A 22582-nucleotide genomic window follows, 5' to 3' on the forward strand; every position below is an offset into this window, starting at 1 on the left:
ATTATAGAATAACCCCTTTATTAAAACCACATTTTAAATAACTTATCTACAATTACTTTAATATAACTTCTGATATAAAATAGATATATACTTCATATGCTGACTTGAAATTTATGGTTTTCTTCATCAACCTAAAAGTTAAACATCTCTTATTCTCAATAAAATTTAAACAAACAAACAAACAAACAAGATAATGAAAATGGGGACTTTTCAATATAGAGAAACTAAAAATGACAGAAAACAAGCTACATGTATCACAAAATACCATGTAAGGCATGTTATATTGTAAGAGAGCTGCAATCTTCAGGCTAGATCTACAACAGAGTTTGGCTTGCTGTGGGAGGATTAAAGAAAAAATCATGAAGAACGTGGCTTTTTCTCTGCTCTTAAAAGTAGAAAAGGATTTGCCCAAGGGTAGGTAAAGGGCAGGGCATTCCCAGCCAGGAAACAGACTAGAGTCACAGAGAGAAGAGAACACGGGGCACGAGCACAGAAAGGTAAGAGGTGCAATTTTAAGGGATTGTTGTGCATACAAACACATACAAATATGGCAAGAATTGTACTAAGGAAAAGAAACCTATTTGGTAGGCAATGGAGAGCCTCTAAATATATTTTCTTCTTTCTTGTAACTTATATGATTTTGTATATTTTGATTTTTTTTCTAGTATTTTTCTCTCAATATTACAGTATAGATAGAGAATTTAGTTTTGCAAGTCAACTTTATAATTTGGTTTGTATGTTCCAGAATATTTTAGGCTTGATTATGATTTAAAAAGAGAGAGAGAGAGAATAGACTCATCCAGAGATGAATGATGTGGAAATTAGATATGGAAGAGTAACAAACTAAGGAGACTTTGACATATGGACATAGGCTTTTGGCTTGGTCTATGGTATATTTCCAAAAAACTCTTTTAATTTTGTGGAAGTGACATGAGGACAAATAGAGATTATTTACAGTTATGACAAGGGAGCAGATATCTCAGCTTCCAAAAGAATTATTCAAAGGCAGTGGAATTAGTCATTCTTACCCTTTGTTTTAGTCCATTTTACTTGTTTCCCACTCAGTTTTCTCTTTTACATCGTCTCAGATTCTCAGCTTTACATTTGATCAGTGGAGCTATCCAGTATCCTTTCAGTAAATTTATTCTATGCTTAAGTTAGCCCAAGTCAGTTTTTTTTTTTTTTTTGCTTGCAATGATATAATTATTTTTGTTATTGTGGTGAATAAGAAAAATAGATATAAGGTTTACTTTTCTGGAACTTACACTATAATAGGTACTAGAAGATTAATTTGATACTTATATATGATAACTGATAATAAAATAGATAAATCAGTTATAAAGCTACAATATTATAGAGATTCTGATGAATAATAAGAAGGACCGAACTAGAATTCCAGCAGTAAAATGAAACTGAGTGAGGAAAAAAAGGGTAAAATCTATAGAATTTGTAGTCTGAGGTATGTTTAGAGTAAGTAAATTAAGGAGTAAAAAAAACTGGTTTTAAAATAGATATTTAGAAAAATTTTAAAAAGGCATAATTATGCATAACCAAGAAGTTTCTCAGAATGTTTTTAATCAACTTATACAAAATATACAAATTTCCTTATTCTGGAATGTTTCACTAGCAATAATCTTGATTGATAATGCTAGTAAATGTGCTCATTCTCTGTCTTAAACTACAGTCTCAGTTTTTATTCAACTGTCTAGCTAAGAGGGAGGCAGCACCACTACTCCTGAGGCACACTCTTCTGACCCAGTGTGTGCTGCAGCCAGTGCTACCAACTGTGTATGTCTCTTCCCAATGCCACCTCCAGTGATGTCAACCATGTCAGGAGTACTAGTTACACCCAGAAAATAAGTAAAGGTTACAAATCATGGCTTGCTTTTTTTTTTTTTTGACAGAGACAGAGAGAAGGACAGATAGGGACAGAAAGACAGGAAGGGAGAAAGATGAGAAGTATCAATTCTTCGTTGCAGTTCCTTAGTTGTTCATTGATTATCTTCTCATATGTGCCTTGACCAAGGGGCTACAGGAGAGCAAGTGACCCCTTGCTCAAGCCAGTGACCTTGGGCTTCAAGCTGGTGAGCCCGTACTCAAGCCAGTGACTGGGGTTTCAAACCGGGGTCCTCTGCATCTCAGTTCGATGCTCTATCCAGTGTGCCACTGTCTGGTCAGCAAGTGTTCTTTAATTTTATTTTAAAGAGAGCTAGATTACTGGCAAACCACTGACTGTTTTTCCTAAATGTTCAACAATGTCTCAAGAAATTACTTCTGTATACTTGATGATAGTGAAATGAAATAATCTTAGAACGACAGATCTTAGAGCTGAAAGAGTTTCAAATATACTGAATACCACTTTTAAACTCCCAGGTATGCATCATTATCTCAGTAGCTTTTTAAATTGTAAACCCTGGCCCTGGCCACTGGCTCAGTGATAAGAGTGTTGGCCCAGTGTGTGAAAATCCCAGGTTCAATCTCCAGTAGGGCACACAGTAGAAGCGATCACCTGCTTCTCCTCTCTCTCCTTTCTCCTTTTCTCTCTTTCTCTTTCCCTCCCAAAGCCATGGCTTGATTGATTTAAGCCTGTTGGCCTTCAGTGCTGAGGATGATTTCCTGGCGGCTCTGCCTCAGGTGCTAAAAATAGATTGGTTATGAGCATTAGCCCCCAGATGGGAGTTATTAGGTGGATCCCACTTTAGGTGCATGTGGAAGACTGTCTATTTCCTCTCCTCTCACTTAAGAATAAATAAATAAATAAATAAATAAATAAATAAATAAATAAATAAACAAACTGTATACTCCTGGAGAGCTGGTGATAAAATTATATTTATTTCTGTCTTTCGAATCTAAATCCAGGGCAGCACACTGGTCTTTCAAATCTAAATCCAGGGCAGCACAATCTAAACCAACAAACACTGAATTAATGAAAGGCTGACTTACAAAAGTTCACAAAATCATGAAATAGTGACAAGTCTCTAATTGCAAACATATTTCTTTTTCACTAGGAGATATATCAGGAAAAATATTGTTATGAGAAATGGCTGAGATTTTACTGCTTGTGTTTTCTTCTTGTATTTTATGATTTCAATTATAACATTTAAATTTTTAATCCATTTTGAACTTATTCTTGTGTATGGTATAAGAAGGTGGTCTAGTTTCTTTTTTTTTTTTTTTTTTTTGCATGTATCTGTCCTATTATCCCAACATCATTTGTTAAATAGACTATCTTTCCCTTTTGTATATTTTTGCCACTTTTGTCAAATATTAATTAACTATAGAGACATGGGTTGATTTCTGGGCTCTGTTCTGTTCCATTGATCTATATGCCTGTTTTATGCCAGTACCACACTGTTTTGATTACTGTGACCTTGTAGTATAGTTTGATATTAGGTAGTGTGATTCCTCCAACTTTATTCTTTTTTCTCAAGATCACTGTTGCTGTTTAGGATCTTTTGTGGTTCCATATAAATTTTTGAAATATTTGTTCTAGTTCTGTGAAATATATCATTTGTATCTTGATAGCAATTACATTGAATCTATAGATTGCTTTGTGTAGTATGTACATTTTAATGATGTTAATTCTTCCTGTCCATGAACATGGCATATTTTTCTACTTATTTGTATCTTTAATTTCTCTCTTCAGTGTTATAATTTTCTTGAGTACAGGTCTTTTACATCCTGGTTAAATTTATTCTTAGGTATTTTATTCTTTTTGAAGCAATTTTGAATGGCATTGTTTTCTAAGTTATCATTTCTGATGATCATTATTGGTGTATAAAAATGCTGTTTACTGGATACTTATTTTGTATTATGCTACATTACTGAATCTATTTATCATTTCCAATAGATTTTTTTGGTGGATTTGTTAGGGTTCTCTATATACAGTATCATGCCATCTGAAAATTATGACAGCTTTACTTCTTCCTTTCAACTTTGGATCTCTTTTATTTCTTCTTCTTGTCTGATTGCTATGACTAAGATTCCAGTACCATGTTGATTAAGGATGGTGAAAGTAGACATCCCTATCTTGTTCCCTATCATAAGAGAAATGCTTGTATTTTGCCCACTAAGTATAATGTTAGCTGTGTTTGTCATATATGGCCTTTATTGAGTTGAGGTATACTATCTCTGTTCCCATGTTGCTGAAAGCTTTTATCACAAATGGGTGCTGAATTTTATCAAATGTTTTTCTATATCTATTGATATAATCATGTGGTTTTTATACTTCACTTTATGTGGTGTATAATGTTTATTGATTTGTGGATATTTACCAACCTTGCATCCCCAGAATAAATCCCAGCTGATCATGGTGTATGATCTTTTTGAAGTATTTCTGCATCTGGCTTGCTAAGATTTTGTTGAGGACTTTAGCATCTATGTTCATCAGAAATATTGGCTTATAATATTTTTTTCTTTTTAGTTATTTTATCTGGTTTTGGAATTAAAATAACGCTGGCCTCATAAAATAAGTTTGAAAGTCTCCCCTTTGCTTGAAATTTTTGGAATAGTTTGAGAAGGATAGGTGTTAGTTCTTTGAAAGTTTAGAAAAATTCCCTTGTGAATCTATCTGGTTTATTGGGAGTTTGTTTATTTCTTTGTTTTATTACTGCTTCAATTTTACTAGTTGCAATCTGTCTATTCAGATTCTCTGATTCATCCTGATTCAGGTTTGGAAGATTATATGTTTCCAGAAATTTATTCATTCATCCATTTTCTCCAATTTGTTGGCATGTAGTTGTTCATGATATATATTTTTTACAATCCTTTCTATTTCTTTAGTATAATTGCTTTTATTTCTGATTTTATTTAGTTGAATCCTCTCTTTTTTTTCTTTTGATGAGTCTGGTTAAAGGTTTGTCAATCTTCTTTAGTTTTTCAAAGAACAAACTGATATATCTCCTTGGGCAAGAGAAACAAAAGAAAAAATTGAACAAGTGGGACTATATCAAACTAAAAATTTCTTGCACAGCAAAGGAAACCATCATGAAAATAAAAATACAACTCAGTGAATAGGAGAATATATTTGCCAATATACATCTGATAAGGGGTTAATATGTAAAATTTATGAAGGACTTATAAAACTCAGCACCAGAAAGCAAACAATCCAATTTAAAAATGGGCAAAGGATTTAATAGACACTTTTTCAAAGAAGACATACAAATGGCCAATTAACATATGAAAAGATGTTCAACATCACTGATCTTCAGAGAAATGTAAATTAAAACCACAATCAAATATTACCTCAAACCTTTCAGAATGGGTATTATCAATTAGTCTCAAGAAACAACAAGCATTGGCAAGGATGAGGAGAAAAGGGAACCCTTGTGCAGTGTTGGTGGGAATGCAGATTGGTACAGCCACTGTGGAAACAGTATGGACTTATCTCAAAAAATAAAAAATGAAACTGCCTTATGACCCAGGGATTCCACTTCTGGGTATACATCCAAAGAAACTTGGAACATTAATTCAAAAGAATATATGCGTCCCTGTGTTTATTGCAGCACGATTTACAATAGCTAAGATTTGGAAGCAACCTAAGTGTCCTTCAGTAGATGAATAAATAAAAAAGCTGTGGTTCATTTATACAATGAAATATTGCTCAGCCATAAAAATGCTCCCTCCTCTCCCCTCCTTTCCAAACAGGTATTTGAGAACAAGATTGGAAGGTAAGTTCATTGATGGTAGTGAAGAGCAGTACCATATAAGTTCAGTTGGAGACAGCTTTTCCTTATTCATCTTTTCACTTAACATATTTATTTCTCTATTCACAGTACTTTTATTGACTATCTACTATATAACAGGAACTCTTCTAGGCAAGTAGACTACTCCACTGAACATGGTATAAATGATGAAGATGATGAAAACAAACATTTCCACATTTAAATAATTTGCGTTCAAGAGACTACACTTGTCTTGGAAATATTCCAGAGTAATACTTGCTATTCAAGTCCAAAAATATGAAACAAGAATGAGAATTTTGATTCATGAGTGAGGCAAGAACAATGGTTTAACAGTGGTAATATAAACAAGGGAAACTTGTGGCTGCCTACTCCCCTTGAATTCCTTATCATCATTATTCTTTATATTGTTTGTTACTTTGCTAGTTGCTATCATTTCACATTTGCCAACTTAAGGAGAAAAAAAAGGTGCCCTAGGATAGTATTTCTTTCTCTTCTTCTTTTTTTTCAATTTTCCTTCTTCCTTAAATATCTATTTTCTTTTGATTCAACAAAAAGAATCTAATTGGAAAATTGTTCATAAAGTTAGTCCTCTAAACTGGAGTCTCAGCTTTTAAATATACTGCAGCAAATCTTGTTATTTACTGTATATTTATATAATGAACATAAGCACTTTTCAATTAGAAATGTTATTCAGTATAAGACAAGATGTCTTAGATTACTTAATAATTATTAGGTTTTCCTAATGATTATTTAATTGCCTTGAAGTAGTTAATGAAACTCTTTTAGAGATGGCACATTTTCTAAATCTTGATAATAGCCATTTCAGGGATGAAAAAAATCAGGTCAAATAGGCAGTAAGGATTTTAATGAAGTCTTGAACCCAGTTTTTTTTTTTTTATTATTATAAGTGATTTTTTTAGAGAGACTGGAAATGAGACAGAGATATATATATAGAGAGAGAGACATTGATTTGTTGTTCCACTTACTCATGCCATATTCGGTTGATTCTTATATATGCCCTGACCAGGGATTGAACCTGTAACCTCTGCATTTCGGATGACGCTCTAACAACTGAGCTATCTGGACAGGGCTTGGATCCATTTCTTGATTATGATGCAGACCTCAATGTTGCCACTTATATTAGTTTCCCAGGGCTGCTGTAACAAAGTACCACCAACTGGGCGCTTTCAAACAGCATTCATTTATTCTCTCATAGTCTTGCAGGCCAGAAGTCTGAATTCAAGGGGTTAGCAGAGCTGTGCTCTCTCTGAAGGAAGGCTCTATAGGAGGACCCAGTCCATTCCTTTCTCTTACCTATCGGTTTTGCTTGCAATCCTTGTTATTTCTTGACTCATAGAGGTATCAACTCAGTCTCTGCCTCCTTTGTCATATGGTCCTCTTCCTGTGTGCCTGTTTGTGTGTCCCTTTTCCTCTCCTTATAAGGACACCAGTCATTTTGTATTAAGGCCAACTTTACTCCAGTGTGACCTTATCTTAACTTACAGCTTAATTACATCTGCAAAGACCTTAATTTCAAATAAGGTCACATTCTAAAGTTCTGGGAAGGACATGAGTTTTGGGGAAATACTATTTAACCCAGGACATCAGTAAACTCTGGTGCTGAGATAATCTGCTTCCACTATCACTCCCCCTCTAGTTGTGTCTACTGGTATTTGCCCACTTATTAGACAAAATTATGTAGAAATGTAACATATCTTCAAGCGTTCTATAATAATAGCTCTCCTATTGTTATTTCTAATACTTTAAAAGTTCTTATATAGTTCTAAAACAGCAATGCCCTACCAGCCTTGTAAAACGTCTGTTTAGCATGAAAAAGAATGTTATCCTTTATGTTTCAAATTGTAGGAGAAAACAGCAAATACCTTCTACCTAGAGAATTCAACTGGCTACCAGTTCTTCTCTAAGTAGTTTGTTTTCTACCTAGAGAAAACAAACTCTGTGAAAATAAACACAGTTCTCTGCTGACTCAGAATTGCTGGAGATATTTTACTCAGTGCTGGGATTCAAATATTTTGAGGACTGATTCTCTGCCCTAATGACGGTTTTAAGTTTAAAAAAACTAATATACCAAAAGGTCGTTTACTATTTCATGCATTTAATACTTAAATAAGAACAATAAGAGGTACACAAAAATAGATTATGTTATAAGAGTTTCAAAATATTAATGAAAAATATTAAATAATACCTGACAAAAAACAATAAAACTGTTAAGATATTTCCATATTGCTTCTTAATTGGCATCCTTACTTGCAATTTTTTTTACCTATGCACCAAATGAACATTACTATGGGCCCTTAGAATACGCTGTTGAACAGATGAATGTTAAAAAGAGTAAGGAATGTAAATTTCTGATTTCTACATTGGGCAGCTGCCCAGGCGCCCACCTTAGAGAGAACCCTGATTACAAGTGCCATTTGAACAACTGGTTCACCAAACTCAACAAAAAATTAGGTATCAGTTCTACCGAACCAGTGCAAACCGGCTGAATCCCACTGTTTGTTTTACTAGATCAAGAATGTCTTCATTTAGGAAATGTTGTTCTGGGAAACTAAAAGTAATTAAAGGGAGAATGGAGAAATAATAACAGAGAAAGCAGAGTCTTTGGGTTGGGGGAGGGGCTACTGTTACAGGACAATCTTCTAAACGGAGGAAAAAGTACAGGTAACTTGTGGTAACAAATGCCATAGTTCTATATTTCTTTGTGTTATGGGAGAGTGTATGTTTTGGGGGTGGAATGAGGAGGATAGTTAAAAGAAGAATAAAAATCCTAATATGAGGTTGGAATCAAGTTAGGAGTTAGCTATTTTTCATCGTAGGATGTTAATCTGAACAGGAATAAAAAGCTGGTATGCTAAATGTAAAAATCTGGATTTCTTATTATAAGATCTGAAAAATATTATCTAAGTTAATTGAGCTACCTTAGTAATTTGATTCCAGACTAAGGAAAGATGGAAAAGCAAGCAGTTTTGATGGTATAGAAGGTTTCCCCTTGTTCAAGAGCTGGGTGAAGAAGAACACACATAAATGAATACTGGGAAAATCCATTTACATTTCTTTCTCTTGCTTTGTTCAATAAACATTCAGTGTAGCAAATCCTTTACTATCAGAATTTTCCCGTATTTTACAATAATATTTCACTGGAAAACTGTATCCCATTCTTGGGATTTTCATATAACAAAAATAGAAAATTTAGAGAAAAATGTATCAATATTTGATCAATTGGAATTTTATGTGAAACCAATGCTTCTTTTGTCCAGCATTACTGAAAAATGAAGTTTTCCTGGCTCAGTATTAATACTTAAAAGATTGTTTTTTATCCAAGTTGCTGATGTGTGTGTGTGTGTATTTTCCTTCTTGAAAGCCTTAAACAAGTCTGTATGAGGTCTCTATGAGGTATGTGACACCAGAATGACATCAGGTTTATAGGAGGTCCTTAGCTCATGTCCCATATCCCCTCCCCACAAACAACAATCTGGCAGTTGTCCATGGACAAAGTGTCCTTGGTAGAACTTTAAGATCCAGGTAGAAGGCTGTAAAAGCCCCTTAAAGCCCAAGACCAGGAGAGCCACTTTGAGGAGGCAGGCCCCTGACCTGGTGGCAGGCTCGCTGAATGAGGTCCTGGCGATAGTCAAGAAGTAGCCCTGTCCCCCAGTGGACACAGTGTAGCCTTGCTTAGCTGAAGTTCTTTACCAGCTCTATCTTTCAAGAGATCTGGGAGCAGCCATGCCTGTTTGTGCTCTCAGGAATAGGCCCACTGACCTGGGAATCACCTGTGGTTCCTAGAGTGGTCCTGAGACTGGGCTCCATCCTAGACCACCCCCTAGGGTGGTCTAGCATCATTCCTGCCCACACAGGGGTCAGAAACACCTGTTTGTGCCCCTGGGAAGCAGGACTGTTGACATTAGTCTTGGCTGTAGACCCTGAAGCCGTCCTGTGATTCAGTTCCAACACTGTTTTGCATGGTACACGTGAAATCCTGCTCATCCAGAAACTGGCAGGGGACATGCCTATCTGTGCCCTAGTAATAGTCCAGCCAACCTCAACCTAACTGTGGTTCCTAAGGCAGTCTTGTGACCTGTCTTGACTGCTGCTCTATCATAGTCTGAAGGCAGACCTGCCCACCCAAGGACATGGTGAGAGTCACACCCATCAGCATGCCCACTCACAGACCTGCTGATTTTGAACAAAACAGCAGATCTACAAGCAGCCTTGTGATGCATCTATAGCCCTACTCTAGACAGTCACGGAGGCAGTCTTGTATCCCCTTGGACTCACTCACCCAGGGATACAGCGGGAGCCACATACACATACAACCCTGGTAACAGGTCTGCCATCTGTGATCCTCCAGCTCTGCTGGACTGTGGTCCTGGAGGCAGTTTCATCCAGCAGAGGACACAGCAGGAACTATGCCTGCCCATATCGCTGGTAACAATTCTGCCAACCATGTACCCATCTGTGTACTGGAAGCAGCAGCGGTGTGACTCATCTCAATCCCCACTAAATTGTGTTCCAAACTTTTTAGTTCCTGTGTTAGGCGCCAGAGATGAAATACACAAGCTCCTCTTATTCATGAGCAGCTCAAAATTAGTGGGAAATTATAGCTGTGAAAAATAAAAATAAATGCCAAGGAGAGGCATTAATTCTTGGAAAAATGTAGATTTTTTTTTTTTACTGAGACAAATGCTGATAAAAATAATTTGGTTGTACTGGATAAAGAAGATGTGGCACATATACACTATGGAATACTACTCAGCCATAAGAAATGATGACATTGGAACATTTACAGCAAAATGGTGGGATCTTGATAACATGATACGAAGCGAAATAAGTAAATCAGAAAAAAACAGGAACTGTATTATTCCATACGTAGGTGGGACATAATAGTGAAACTAAGAGACATTGATAAGAGTGTGGTGGTTACGGGGGGGAGGGAGGAATGGGAGAGGGAAAGGGGGTGGGGAGGGGCACAAAGAAAACAAGATAGAAGGTGACAGAGGACAATCTGACTTTGGGTAGTGGGTATGCAACATAATTGAACGACAAGATAACCTGGTTTTGTTATCTTTGAATATATGTATTCTGATTTATTGATGTCACCCCATTAAAAAAATAAAATTATTATAAAAAAAATAATTTGGTTGTAGATACTTTTGGAGGCAGAAAAGAGAAAATTAGGGGCCTTTGTTTAAAATGGGTTCTGTTTTCTATTTAAAGTATATAATAACACTGACAGAATAAAGAAAGTTCAAGGGGGAAGTTGGAGGATTTAAGAATTCTTCTAGATAAACAGTGCTAGGGAATGGCAAACACATGTGTCTAGGACCCTTAAAGGCTTAGCTAAAGTGATAAACCAACTTTTCTAATTGTCCCAATGAGCATGATCATCAACAGTTTGGAAAACATCAATGGTCATAGTAACTCAATTTTAAAGATTGACTTAAAGACATTATGACCAAACATGAGCTAGATACTTATAACTATTCTCCAAGGAGGTCAGATAAATATATGCAAAGTACTTAGCAGAATTACTGTATAGAATTAAGACCCAATTTATGTTGAACTGAAAAAAATAGGACATAAAAAATTCGAAGTGCTGGTTAAAATGGAATTGAGGGGTTAGCTCATTACATCTGGGATTATTAGTGAAAAAAAGAGTATAGAATGTTTTACAAAAAAAGCATAAATCACTGAGAACCTAAAATGATATTTTTTTATTAGTTATGTTGGAAAACAGGTTTAGGAGGAGTAATAAGAAAATAGAAAACATAGGATTAAATTAAAATTTAAACCTTAAAATTTCAGAAGATATTATAAGGTCCAGAACGTAACTATGAAAGTACATTAATGAATAAAAATATTTATGAAGGGGACTGGAAGTAAAGGTCAGTGTTTACACAAGGTGAATCACCTGAAAGTAGAAACTACCCAGAATTCAGGATCCAAAGAAACATCACGAAAAGACTAAGAACCCAGATTTATGGCTAGAATAACAAAATATTGGAAGGGGCATTGAGGAAGAGAAAGACAATGAACATACTACCTTGCAATGAATTTTGAGGACTAAATTTGTAAGAGAACAAATATCCATACAAGTGGAAATATCTTAAGTAGCAGAAATTCAGATTTTAGGTATGCGGGTGATTTCTTAGGAAAGGAGTTCAAGACAAGATGTTTGCTTTCTTTATGCAATAGAATAAGAATTCTAGATTGTAGAGTATAAACAGGAGAAGGGGTAAAGCCCAGGGAAGGGGTCAAGTTATTATAGATGGAAAAAACAGTCTGAAATATGAGATGTGACCAGAGGGATCGTTACCTTGTGCAGTTACTGCAACCCTTGGGAAGTAAACAAAGTAGACAGTAAAGCCATATTAAAAATATTTTTCTGTCATGTTTTTTTAAAGAACTTTAGTCAAAGTTCTTTTGTTGGCAGGATGACATGAAAATTTCATAGTGAAGTGTCATGAACAGAAAACTTTACTTTCTACAACACAGACTGCTCTTCAATATATGAGTAGGACTGAACTTGAAAAAAATTGCAATTCTTCAGAAATTCTCAATGTTTCTGTATCTAGACATTAAAAACAAAATAAAAACATCCCTGTTTCTGAAGAAATCACTTACCTCCAAATACACATTCTGGGGTAAAGGAGATGTCATCAAGAGCAATAAAGATGTATTCATCTCCACTCAAATCAGCTTCAAATGCCACCTTAAATGGGCTGTTACTGGAGAGATGTACATGTCCATACGTCCAACCAGTCCTTCTACTGCCAATCTCTGACCACACCAGGATGTTTAGTCCAGATTCCTCAATGATATACACCTAATAATGGGTGAAAAAACAAAACTGAGGAAAAGCAATTCTTTGTGGTTTGGATATTAGAAGTATAATTGGGTATCTTCTACCAAAGCAATAGAACCTTCTCAATGTGAATGGAAAACACTATTATGCTGTTTTTGCTTGTTTCCATAGTGTTTAGGAAGGAAGGAGGGCTGGAGGGTACTCTAAACTAACGATGTTGTCAGTTTTTTGAAATGTGGGGACTAGCTTTATTTCCGTATAATGTACTGTCAGCTGCTGCAGATTAAGATATGATTAGTCCTTCCTTTAATTGGCCATGTGATAAACCTATGATCTCAAAACCATGGCTTGGTGGTTCAAAGGACAAGGTTGGAGCCAGACAGCCCATGTTTGTATCCTGATTCTGGTTTTCATTAACATCCATGTTGTTAACAAAAGAATGGAATCTGGCACTGTGACAGCTCAATGCCTTGACTATAATATTTGTTATATGTACATACAGTGGTTATAAATTGAGCCTATGTGTGTTATATAAGGCTTATAGTTTTGTCGTGTTGATTTCCACATATCAAATTGGACATGATAAAGAATTATAACTGTTTTAAACATCTAAAAAACTGAAGCTCATATACAACTAGAATTTCTCATTGCTAAAAAACATCATCCTTATTTGACTAGGGCCGTGGCACTAGAGAAAAAGAAAATCCTCCTAGTAAATGACTATGAGAATTTTCAAGTAATTACAGAAAGCAAAGTAATGTGCAGAAAATATTTAAAAATTTGACAGAAAATCTGCCTAAATTATCTAACATCAATATTCAGGATTTTTTAAATTCAAGGACTAACAGACTCAACAAAGAAGAAATAAAATAAAAATACAGTTAGATTTGAAACCAACCACCACGCCAAGTTCTAATCATTTTTTAAACAGTAAAAATATTTCAAAAAACAAGTCATTTATAGTTCTCTTCAAAAACAAATCTATATTTAAACCACAAAAAAGGTGAAGTTGAGAAGATATTTTTTGTATTTTCTTTTTACTGAACTTCTATGGTTATCAGTTCCCTAGACTGTGTGTGTGTGTGTGTGTGTGTGTGTGTGTGTGTGTGTGTATGGCTTGTAATGTACTTTAGCAATTGCTTATACCACTCTTGTATTTATATAAGAAAACTAAAACCCAGAGAAAATACATGGATAATATTTTCTTCCATTACAATTGTCTTTTAATCCATTGACATTTTCCGTTATTGAAAAATCTTACTCTCTCTTTTCTTAGTGTCAAAATTTATCTACAGATAATTTACTATATAAAAATGTATCTCAAATGTATACTACCATAAGGAGATGATACCACTCATCTTGCTACACATATTATATTGATATTCCAGAAATATTTCCAAAAACTATCAAATAATCTAGACTCAGAAATTAGTCATGTTGTCAATGTTGATCACTACAAAAAAATCTGAGGTCAAAACAGAAACTCACTGTTAATTAAAGTTAAGCCAAACACCAAAGATAAATCAAAATCAAAATAGAAAAATAGAAAACATGTGTAATTTGAGAACCTGAGAGTGACACTTTAACACCAACATTTGGAAAAGCAGACATTTCTTAAGCAAAAATAACTTTTTATGTTGATTTCTAAATAAACAAAATATGCCAAGACTCAACATGAAAGAAATTGGGGTCAGCTGGTTGTTTCCAGGCTCATACATAAGCACTCAGCCCAAAGAGTCTTCAGCTCCAGGATGTGGTGGATACTTAGTGGTAAAATTTATGCAAATTGTCCCCATTATTTTAAACTTAAAAATTAAAAGGAATAAAGCTTTTAGTTCAGCTTGATAACAGAACAATTTTACTAAATTGAGTTCTTTTTGCATAAATCCTGTGTTACTTTACAAAGATTTAAAAAGAAATAGCTTTATTTTATTTATTTTGTAACTATTTTTCTGAAAAACTCAGTTAAAAAAACCAATTATAGGCCCTGGCCGGTTGGCTCAGTGGTAGAGTGTCGGCCTGGCGTGCGGGGGACCTGGGTTCGATTCCCGGCCAGGGCACACAGGAGAAGCGCCCATTTACTTCTCCACCCCCCCCCTCCTTCCTCTCTGTCTCTCTCTTCCCCTCCCGCAGCCAAGGCTCCATTGGAGCAAAGATGGCCCGGGCGCTGGGGATGGCTCCTTGGCCGCTGCCACAGGCGCTAGAGTGGCTCTGGTTGTGGCAGAGCGACGCCCCGGAGGGGCAGAGCATTGCCCCCTGGTGGGCAGAGCATCGCCCCTGGTGGGCGTGCCGGGTGGATCCTGGTCGGGCGCATGCGGGACTCTGTCTGACTGTCTCTCCCCGTTTCCAGCTTCAGAAAAATACAAAAAAAAAAAAAAAAACCAATTATATGAAAAAGTAGCCTAAAACTTTGATCTTTTCCCCCAACTTTGTTCTTTTCTAGCATATATGTATTTTATTTATTAATTTATCTATTTTATTTATGCTTCATTTTATTCTCTGCATTTAGTCTTTTAAATCTTCAATCAATCTTACATGCTCCTGCCAAATTCTCTTTTCTGCCAGTGTCCTTCTACTATAATTCTCAAAACCTCACCATGACATCATCTGACTGCTCCTAACGCCTTCCACGCTAATCACCCCATCATGAACATTAACTCTCCAATAGATGTCAACTATTCTTATCTCATATTTCACTTTAGTATAGCTCAGATAAATTCTGGTCAACTTTACTAACTATGTAATTCCAAAGACTTTGACAAGTTTATGGAATGTTTTAACAGAAACGTGTATTTATAATGCCACCAATGTATTAAATGGAAGAACCGTATGTGATGTCAAGTGTTTCTGCATCTACAGTTGCCAATGGAAAAATTAGGAGGGTCATTTTAAGGACTCCATATAATGTTGGTCAATGAGAAACCCATGAAGGCTAAAATTATAGTATGCATTTCTTGTCTTTCAATAGAAATAATACTTACTGTCTCTTAATAATTTGTGTGTGTGATAACTCTCAAGAAAATATTTTTTAAAACTTTTAAACATCTATTTGAAAAATAAAACTAGCTAATATTCTTGAAAAGTAATTAATTTAAAATTTTATATTTATTGTCATTAATTTTTTAGAAGTATCATTAATTTGTTTCTAATTTTATACTTCATTATGCACATTTCATGGAAAAGACAATACATCCTGCAATAATACCTTATCATTTAAAATAGTTTTCTAAAATTCAACTACTGGATGAATAATTTGGCTACTTGTGTTTTGAATTTCGGGATTTTGGTTGAACAAATACTCAATATAGTAAGAATTAACATTTTACATGGCAAAATAATTTATCATGAGTTTTTAATAAAAATAATGTGAGTTCACAGAATACATAAATAAAGATAAAATAAAGTTTATATATTTTAATATATAAAGATTATATTATATGAAGAATGATATACTCAAAGCAACTGTGTATCTTTTAGGGCAAGAATGAAGAAAACTTGCTAAATCAAAACATAGATAGAATAAAATTTTTTCTAAATACATATTATCCAATTAAATTTATGTTAAATTACTGAGGAAGCAACTCCTCAGCACTTAAACCAACATAACTTTGGATAAAACCAGAGAAAAATTCCTGCAACCGTTTGGTAGGAAAAGTGGAGAAAGGAAACCATTTTGAAATATACTCAACATTCTTTTCTTCTTAGCCAGTCATGTCCTTAAGACAAACTATTTAGAGAAAGGCTGATGTACTGGAGTTTACCAGAGCTTAACAAATAGGAAAAAGAAAAAAATATTCAACTCCAGCCTCTGGTAACTTTCCATGTGAGATAAGGGAAATAAGAGATTCCAGCTACCTATTGCCTTCCTGTCTTACCTAAGGAGCGGGGTCAGGGGAATCCCGAGAGGCAATCTGAAGTATAAGGGCCAATTAAAGATTCAGTGAAAGACGGAGACCTAGTCATAGTTCTATAGAAAGGTTTCCCTCACCTCACAACTTACCAATACATAGGGCTTCTGTGTAATAACAGAAATACAACTGAAAGAGCAGAAGATGGCAGACCTTATTTTGGAAGAAATCTCTCTGGAAACCCAAGGCAATAGGGAAGACAAGGACAGCAGGGTAAAGTGTAGCCCCTTATATCCATAGTTACAGCAGAGAGTAAATACAACACAATCTCTAGGAAGATAAACAAAAACTCACACTAAAAGTCTAATTCTTTTTTCCTGACATCATGTCAGGCTGTCAAAAAACTACAAGGTACACTGAAAGACAAAAAGTACAGTTTGAAGAGATGAAAGAAACATAAGAACCAGATTAAGATATGGGAGAAATTTTGAAATCATCAGACAAAGAATTTAATGTAAGTATGATTAAGAAGCTAAAAGCGGTAGTGGTAAAAGTGGAAAACATGCAAAAATGAATAGATAATATAAACAGAGAGCTGGAAACTCCAATAAACAATCAAAGGGTTGTTTACGAACAAAACACTCTAACAGAAAAGAAGCATGCCTTTGATGGGCATATCATAGATGGGACACAGTAATAAAAGAATCAGTCATCTTAAAGATAGGCAAATAAAAATGTAAACTAAAATACAAAACAAAAACAAAACAAAAAACAACTGAAAATAAGCAAAATATCCAAACACTGTGGAATAGTTACAATGGTTTTCACATATATAAAATGAATAGCAGAAGAGGAAACAACAGAAAAAAATATTTAAAATGGTAATGAATAATATTTTTCTAAAATTAGTAATTGTCAATAAGCCACAGATCCTGGAAGATCTGAGAACACCAAGCAGGATAAACATCAAACTGGTATTTATCTATACACCCAGGTATATGATATACAAACTGCAGTGATTCAAAGATAAAAATAAAATCTTGAAGGAAACCAGAGGAATAATATACCTTACAGAGGATCAAGATTAAGAATTACATCTGAGGCCCTGGCTGGTTGGCTCAGTTGTAGAGCATGGGCCAAGGTTATGGAAGTCCTGGGTTTGATTCCTTGGTAGGGCACACAGGAGAAGCGTCCATTTGCTTCTCCACCCCTCCCTCTCTCCTTCCTCTCTCTCTCTTTCCCTCCCGCAGCCAAAGGCTCCATTGGAGCAAAGTTGGCCCGGGTTCTGAGGATGGCTCTATGGCCTCTGCCTCAGGCACTAGAATGGCTCCCTCCGCAATGGAGCAACGCCCCAGATGGGCAGAGCATCGCCCCCTGGTGGGCATGCCAGATGGATCCCAGTAGGGCACATGTGAGAGTCTGATTGTCTCCCTGTTTCTAACTTCGGAAAATACAAAAAAGAAAAAAGAAAAAAAAATTACATCTGAATTATTTTCAGAAGCCATGCAAGCAAGAAGGTAATGAAATAAAATGTTAAAAGTGCTGAAAGAAAAAAAATCTTTTAACAAGGAATTATGTATTCAGCGAAATTGTTGATCAAAATGAAAGATTTTCTCAAACAAAAGTTGAGGATAGCCTGACCAGGCGGTGGCGCAGTGGATAGAGCGTCAGACTAGGATGCAGAAGACCCAGGTTCGAGACCCCAAGGTCGCCAGCTTGAGCGCAGGCTCATCTGGTTTGAACAAAGCTCACCAGCTTGGACCCAAGGTCACTGGCTCCAGCAAGGGGTTACTCGGTCTGCTGAAGGCCCAGGGTCAAGGCACATATGAGAGCAATCAATGAACAACTAAGGTGTCGCAATGCGCAACTAATGATTGATGCTTCTCATCTCTCCGTTCCTGTCTGTCTATCTCTGTCTATCCCTCACTCTGACTCTGTCTCTGTCTCTGTAAAAAAATAAAATTAAATTAAAATAAAATAAAAAAGTTGAGGATATATTTTGCTAGTATATCTGCCTTGTAAATAAAGTTAAAAGAAATTATTCAGAAAGAAGGAAAATGACATCAGTTAAAAAATCAGATCTATATAAAAAAGTTTTAGAGAAGAAATAAATGAAGGTAAATGAAATATTCTTTTTATTCTAATTGATCTAATAACTAACAGTTGATTCAAAGTAATAATAGCAAGAATATGTTCAGTGATTATAGTTTTGGGGTAAGTGAAATGAATGGCAACATGTTACAAGAGGTGGAAAAGAGGAATTGAGAATATTGTATTTATAAGGTAGTACTTGTACTACCATGAAGTGTTATAATGTTATTTGAAAATGAACTTGGATTATTGATAAATGCATATTATAAACTCATGAGCCAACAATAAAATAAGATTAAAATATTAATATGCTAAGAGAGGACTAAAAAGGATATTATATAAATGCTCAACTGAAACAAGTTAGGCAAATGGCCTTGATAGAGCATCAGCCCAGCATGCGGAAGTCCTGGGTTCAATCCTGGGTCAGGGCACACATGAGAAGTGACCATCTGCTTCTCTTGCTTCCCAGTCACCCTACTTTCTCTCTTCCCCTCTAACAGCCAATGGCTCAATTGGTTCAAGTGTGGGCCCTGGAGGAAAGCTCTGTTGATTCGAGCATCGGCTCCAGATGGGGGTTGCTGGATGAATTCTGGTTGGGGCATATGCAGGAGTCTGTTTTTCTATCTCTCCTCCTCTCACTTAAAAAAATAAGGCAAAAAAAGAGTGGAAACAAAAAAATAAGTATGTTAATAAATATAAAACCATAACTAATATACTAAATTTTAATTCAATGATCAATAATCACTGTAAATATATTTTGTAAATACACCACTTAAAAGATTGGGACTGTTAGAGTGGATTAAAAAACAAGAGTCAACTATATGTTTTCTAAAAGAAACGCAAGTTAAATATAAATAGAAAAATAGAATAAAAATAAAGGGATGAAGAAAAAAATACCATAATAATGTTAATGAAAAGAAAGCTGGAAAAACTGTATTAATTTTGGGCAAGTAGACTTCAGGAAAAAAAATTATTAGGGACAAAAAGATATTACACAATGAGATAATGGTCAATTCCCTAACATGATATAACAATCCTGAATGTATATGCACCTAACAATAGAGTCAAATGAAGCAAAACAGTAGAACTTCAAGAACTAGATGAATCCACTCATACAGTTGGAGACTGCAATATCCTTCCATCAGTAACTGACAGATCAGAAGGCTTCAAATAAATAAGGGCATAGTTGAATTTAATAGCATCTATCAACTGGATCTAATTTATATTCATAGACTATTTTATTCAGCAATAGCAGAATACCCATTCTTCTTAAACTCATAGGGAATATCATCAGGATTGACAACATTCTGGGCCACAAAAGGGACTGTAGCAAATTTAAAAGAATGGAAATCATACAATATATGGTCTCAGATTACAAGGTAATTTAACAAGAGATCAAAAACAAGAAGATAGCTCCAGATACTTGGAAATTATACAACATATTTCTCAATAAAACATGGGTTAAAGACACACACACACACACACACACAGAAACTAAAAGTTTTTCAAACTAAATAAAAATGAGGATACATCTTATTAAAATTTGTTAAACAGTTTTTATAAGGAAATATTATAGAATTAATTGCATATATTAAGAAGTAAGAAACGTCTAGCCCTGGCTGGTTGGCTCAGCGGTAGAGCGTCGACCTGGTGTGTGGAAGTCCCGGGTTTGATTCCCAGTCAGGGCACACAGGAGAAGTGCCCATTTGTTTCTCCACCCTTCCCCTCTCCGTTCTCTCTGTCTCTCTCTTCCCCTTCTGAAGCCAAGGCTCCATTGGAGCAAAGTTGGCTCAGGCGCTGAGGATGGCTCCATGGCCTCTGCCTCAGGTGCTTGAATAGCTCGGGTCGCAGTGGAGCAATGCCCCAGATGGGCAAGGCATCACCCCCTGGTGGGCATGCTGGGTGGGTCCCGGTCGGGCACATGCTGGAGTCTGTCTGACTGCCTCCTGGCTTCTAACTTCAAAAAAAAAATACAAAAAATAAAAAATAAATAAAGTAAGAAAGGTCTAAAATCAATAATCTAAGCTGGTTCTTTGAAAAGAGCAATAAAATTGCTAAACTTCTAGCCAGGATACTGAGGGAAAAAGAAAGAAGACACTAATATAATATCAGAAATGAAATAGAAACCATCACTATTGATTCCTAAAAGGATAATAAGGATTATTATTAACAAGTTTAGGCCCACAAATTTGATAATCTAGATGAACTTGACCAATTCCTTGAGAGTCACATATACCAAAACTCAGACAAGGAGAATTACATAATTTAAACTATTAATTAAATGAATCAATTATTAATAACCTTCCAAAATAAAAAGAACCAGGCCTGATGGGTTCACTGGTAAATTTTAGCAAATATTTAAGAAATAAATGATCAATTCTCTGCAATAGTATCCATTAAACAGAAGCAGAAGAAACTTTTTCAGATTTATTCTATGAGGCCAATTTTTTACTAATATTAAAAGCAGACAAAAGCATAACTAAAAAGGAAAACTATATATCAATATCTTTCATGAACATAGAGGAAAAAAATCTTCAACAAAATATTAACAAATTGAATCCAACCATGTATAAAAAGAATTATATACAACTACCAGGAAGGATTTATCCCAGGTATATTAGGTTGGTAAACATTAAAAAATTGATCAATCTAATCTATTATTTCAGCAAGATATAGAAGAAAAATCATATAATTATACGGATAGATGCAGGAAAAGCATATGACAAAATTCAAAACCCATTCATGGTAACAATTATTCTGAAACTAGAAATAGAAATGGAGCTTCCTCAACTTAATAAAGAAGATCTACAAAAAAACCCCACAGTTAACCTCATTTTTATTGTGGGAAACTGGATACTTTCCTAAGATCAGGAACAATCAAGGATGCCTGCTCTTACTGTTTTTATTCAACATTGTACTAGACATCCTAGCTAATGAAATAAAAGAAGAAAAGGAAATAAAAGGTATACTGATTATATACTGATTATGAAGAAATAAAAATGCTTTTGCTTACAAATAACATGATTATCTATATAGAAGATCCAAAGAATAAACAACTCCTGAAACTAATAAGAGTTTATAGCAAGGTTGCAAGACATGAGGTCAATATACAAACATCAGTTGTTATCTTGTATTCTAAAAATAAACAACTGGATTTAAAATTAAAAACACAGTACAATGTACATTAGCACTGAAAAAAGAAATACGTGTATAAATATAACCAAAAGTACATGATCTATATGAAGAACACTACAAAACTGATGAAAAAACCCCCACAAAGATCTAAATAAATGGATGCTATTCTCTACAAGGAAGACTCATATTGTCAAGGTGTGAGTTATCCACAAACTGATCTATAGGTTCAATTTAATCCCACTCAAATTCTCAGCAAGTTATTTTGAGGCTACTGACCAAGTCATTGTAAGGTTTATACAGAAAGGCAAAAGACTCAGAATAGTCAACATAGTATTGACGGAAAAGAACAAAGTCAGAAAACTGACAACCACCTGACTGCAACACACATACGAAGCTGCACTAATTAAGACCGTGTGGTACTGATGAAGGAATTGACAAGTTAGTCCTTGTAACTAAATAAAGAGCCAGGACAGACCCGCATAAATACAGTCAACTGATCTTTTACGAAGGAACAAAGGCAATTCATTGAGAAGATTAGTCTTTTCAACAAATGGTACTGAAACAACTAGACATTCACATGCAAAAAAGGACTCTAGGAAGAGAGCTTCCCTAGTTCCTCAAAATTAACTCAAAATGTTTCATAGGCCCAAAATTCAATCACAAAACTACATCATTTCTAGAAGGTAATATAGGAGAAAATCTAGGTGATCTTGTTTTCACAATGATTTTTTTAGATACAAAACCAAAATAATGAGCCATGAATGAAAAAAATCAGTGTGTTGGATTTCATTGCAATGAAAAATTTCTGCTCTGTGAAAGACACTGATTTAAGAATGAAGAGGCTATTCAGAGACTGCAGGAAATATTTTAAATCACGTATCTGATAAAGTAGTGGAATCCAAAATAAATAACTTCTAAAACTCAAAAATAAGAAAACAAATTATCCAATTAAAAAATGCACAAAGGATCTGAACAGACACCTCAGCAAAGAAGTGATACAG

At 35.0% G+C, this 22582-nt stretch overlaps 1 protein-coding gene across 1 annotated transcript in view; it reads right to left on the minus strand.

Annotated features, from left to right (window-relative positions):
- Nucleotides 1–22582, minus strand: part of MALRD1 (MAM and LDL receptor class A domain containing 1) — an 837423-nt gene that overhangs the window by 140943 nt on the left and 673898 nt on the right. Inside the window, 1 exon segment of the mRNA XM_066386561.1 lies at nt 12327–12528. Coding sequence (XP_066242658.1) covers nt 12327–12528 — 202 coding nt within the window.

This window comes from Saccopteryx leptura, chromosome 5 (assembly GCF_036850995.1).
Source record: "Saccopteryx leptura isolate mSacLep1 chromosome 5, mSacLep1_pri_phased_curated, whole genome shotgun sequence".
In the NCBI taxonomy this organism is placed as follows: Eukaryota; Metazoa; Chordata; class Mammalia; order Chiroptera; family Emballonuridae; genus Saccopteryx; species Saccopteryx leptura.